The 1,788-nt window shown below is 45.9% G+C and overlaps 1 protein-coding gene across 1 annotated transcript; it reads left to right on the forward strand.

Moving 5' to 3' along the window:
* Positions 1 to 333: 333 nt before the first annotated feature.
* Positions 334 to 558, forward strand: LOC146192329 (uncharacterized). Its single transcript, XM_084600043.1, has one exon. It carries the CDS (start codon positions 334 to 336, stop codon positions 556 to 558), a length of 225 nt encoding a protein of 74 aa, XP_084456169.1.
* The last annotated feature ends 1,230 nt before the right edge of the window (positions 559 to 1,788 follow it).

Here is a 1,788-nt window from a genome sequence, read left to right on the forward strand (position 1 = left end):
GTTATGTTTGCGCCTCTGCGCAATTTTGAGTAGAACGTGAACGCTGACGATGCCATAATATGTAATAACTAAATATTGTCGCAATAGACAATGCTGTCAAAGGGATTAGAGTATAAAATGATAAAAAGCTGCGCACAACGAATGCATATTTTGGTAACTATGTCCTTGGTGCATTGATTAGCACGATGACACGTCACCGCACGATCACTTACGACTCGGTCTCCTGCCTGGGAGTGGAGAACGATGTACTATGCGTGCTACAGCCTCTCAGGGCGACATTCTTATACACCCTTTCATTCTCTTTCAAAACGCGCAGAACCAATCCAAGCAGCCATGATGAACACCAAGTCCCTCCTGGTCACCCTGGTGGTGCTCGCCGCCCTGTGCAGCCTAGCCGCCGCCCAATTCGGCTACGGTGGATTCGGACGCGGCTACGGAGGAGGCTTCGGCCGTGGATACGGGGGCTACGGAGGCTATGGCCGGGGCTTCGGAGGATATGGAGGCTATGGCCGTGGATACCGAGGCTACGGAGGCTACGGTCGCGGCTTCTACGGTTGAGCCTGTGACATTTTGTGCATGAGCCAAGAAATTCCAAAGGTGTGCTGAAGTCAGTTTCGAGTGAAGTAAATTATTTATTTCACGCAAAAACATCGTACATGTTTTATTCTAGGTTACGAGATTTAAGCTTTTGTATGATTTTTGTTGATGTTACCTCCGCAAACTATTAGGAGTGGGGAGGCGAACTTATGCATCTCCTTTAAATGCGTATGTTGCGCTTGTAGGGTTATAGATGATAGATGCTCTGCGCGGGCATATAAATTTATTTCATTTACTTATTTCAACATACTGGGAACCACACTGGGGTTAATAATTACAGGAGTGCACAATGCATTAGATTTAGAAATATTGAAGAAACGTAAATTTAAAAGATGCACATTAGACGGAGACAAGAAAATGCGAGCTATAGAGAACCATCACAGGCCTGGATGTTTCCCACAAGTGGATACATTTTATACTTCTAGAAACTCATGAATGTATCCCACAGGGCGCATAAGAGCAGATATTCAATGCTGACAAATTACACCTAACAAGCAGAACAAAGAAAGGAGATGAAGGCCTAAAAACATTTGCACAAGGCTGGCATAGCTAATCCTAAATATGCGAGCCATCGCTCCGTTAAGCATAACTAACGCTTTACTTTAAACAGCGGCCGAGTTCGCTGGCAATTTCTTCTGCCTTCATTCACGGGGTAAATAATCGCGCTCTTCGGACTCTGACTGGCCATGGCGAGTGTGGAAAAGCGAGTGGCAGCGCAGCACCTCATGTGATAGAGGAGCGGCTACTTAAGCGAACGCCGTATATAGCTGCGTTTCTCATGCCGCATCACCTGGTATGTCATCACAGCAGCACGTCCACTCCGCAGACGGCTGGAAATGAAATGCTGCATAGACGAACTCTCAAGTTCTTCCTCGAAGAGTACAGCTGTGGCTCTAAAACATTCGTGCAATGAAATTAGGCTACGTATAGCTGAATGCGAAAGCATTATGTCTTAGTCGAGTTTCATCTGCTTAAAGTTTTGCTAAGAGACGTATGCTGAGTCGTATGCTGAGGCTACGAGACGCATGCTGTGTGCGAAAATAAATCTTATGACATCAGCCATAATCCTGTAGGATGACTGGCTGCTTCACAGATCTGGTACAAATTGTGAGGAATGCAAATAATTGGAGGTGCTAGAGTCGTCTGCTAGAATACGTTTCGCAAGCTATGCGCTAACTTAGCAGGTGTACG

Source organism: Amblyomma maculatum, chromosome 4, assembly GCF_055883805.1.
Source record: "Amblyomma maculatum isolate TAMU_Amacu chromosome 4, ASM5588380v1, whole genome shotgun sequence".
Taxonomy (NCBI): Eukaryota; Metazoa; Arthropoda; class Arachnida; order Ixodida; family Ixodidae; genus Amblyomma; species Amblyomma maculatum.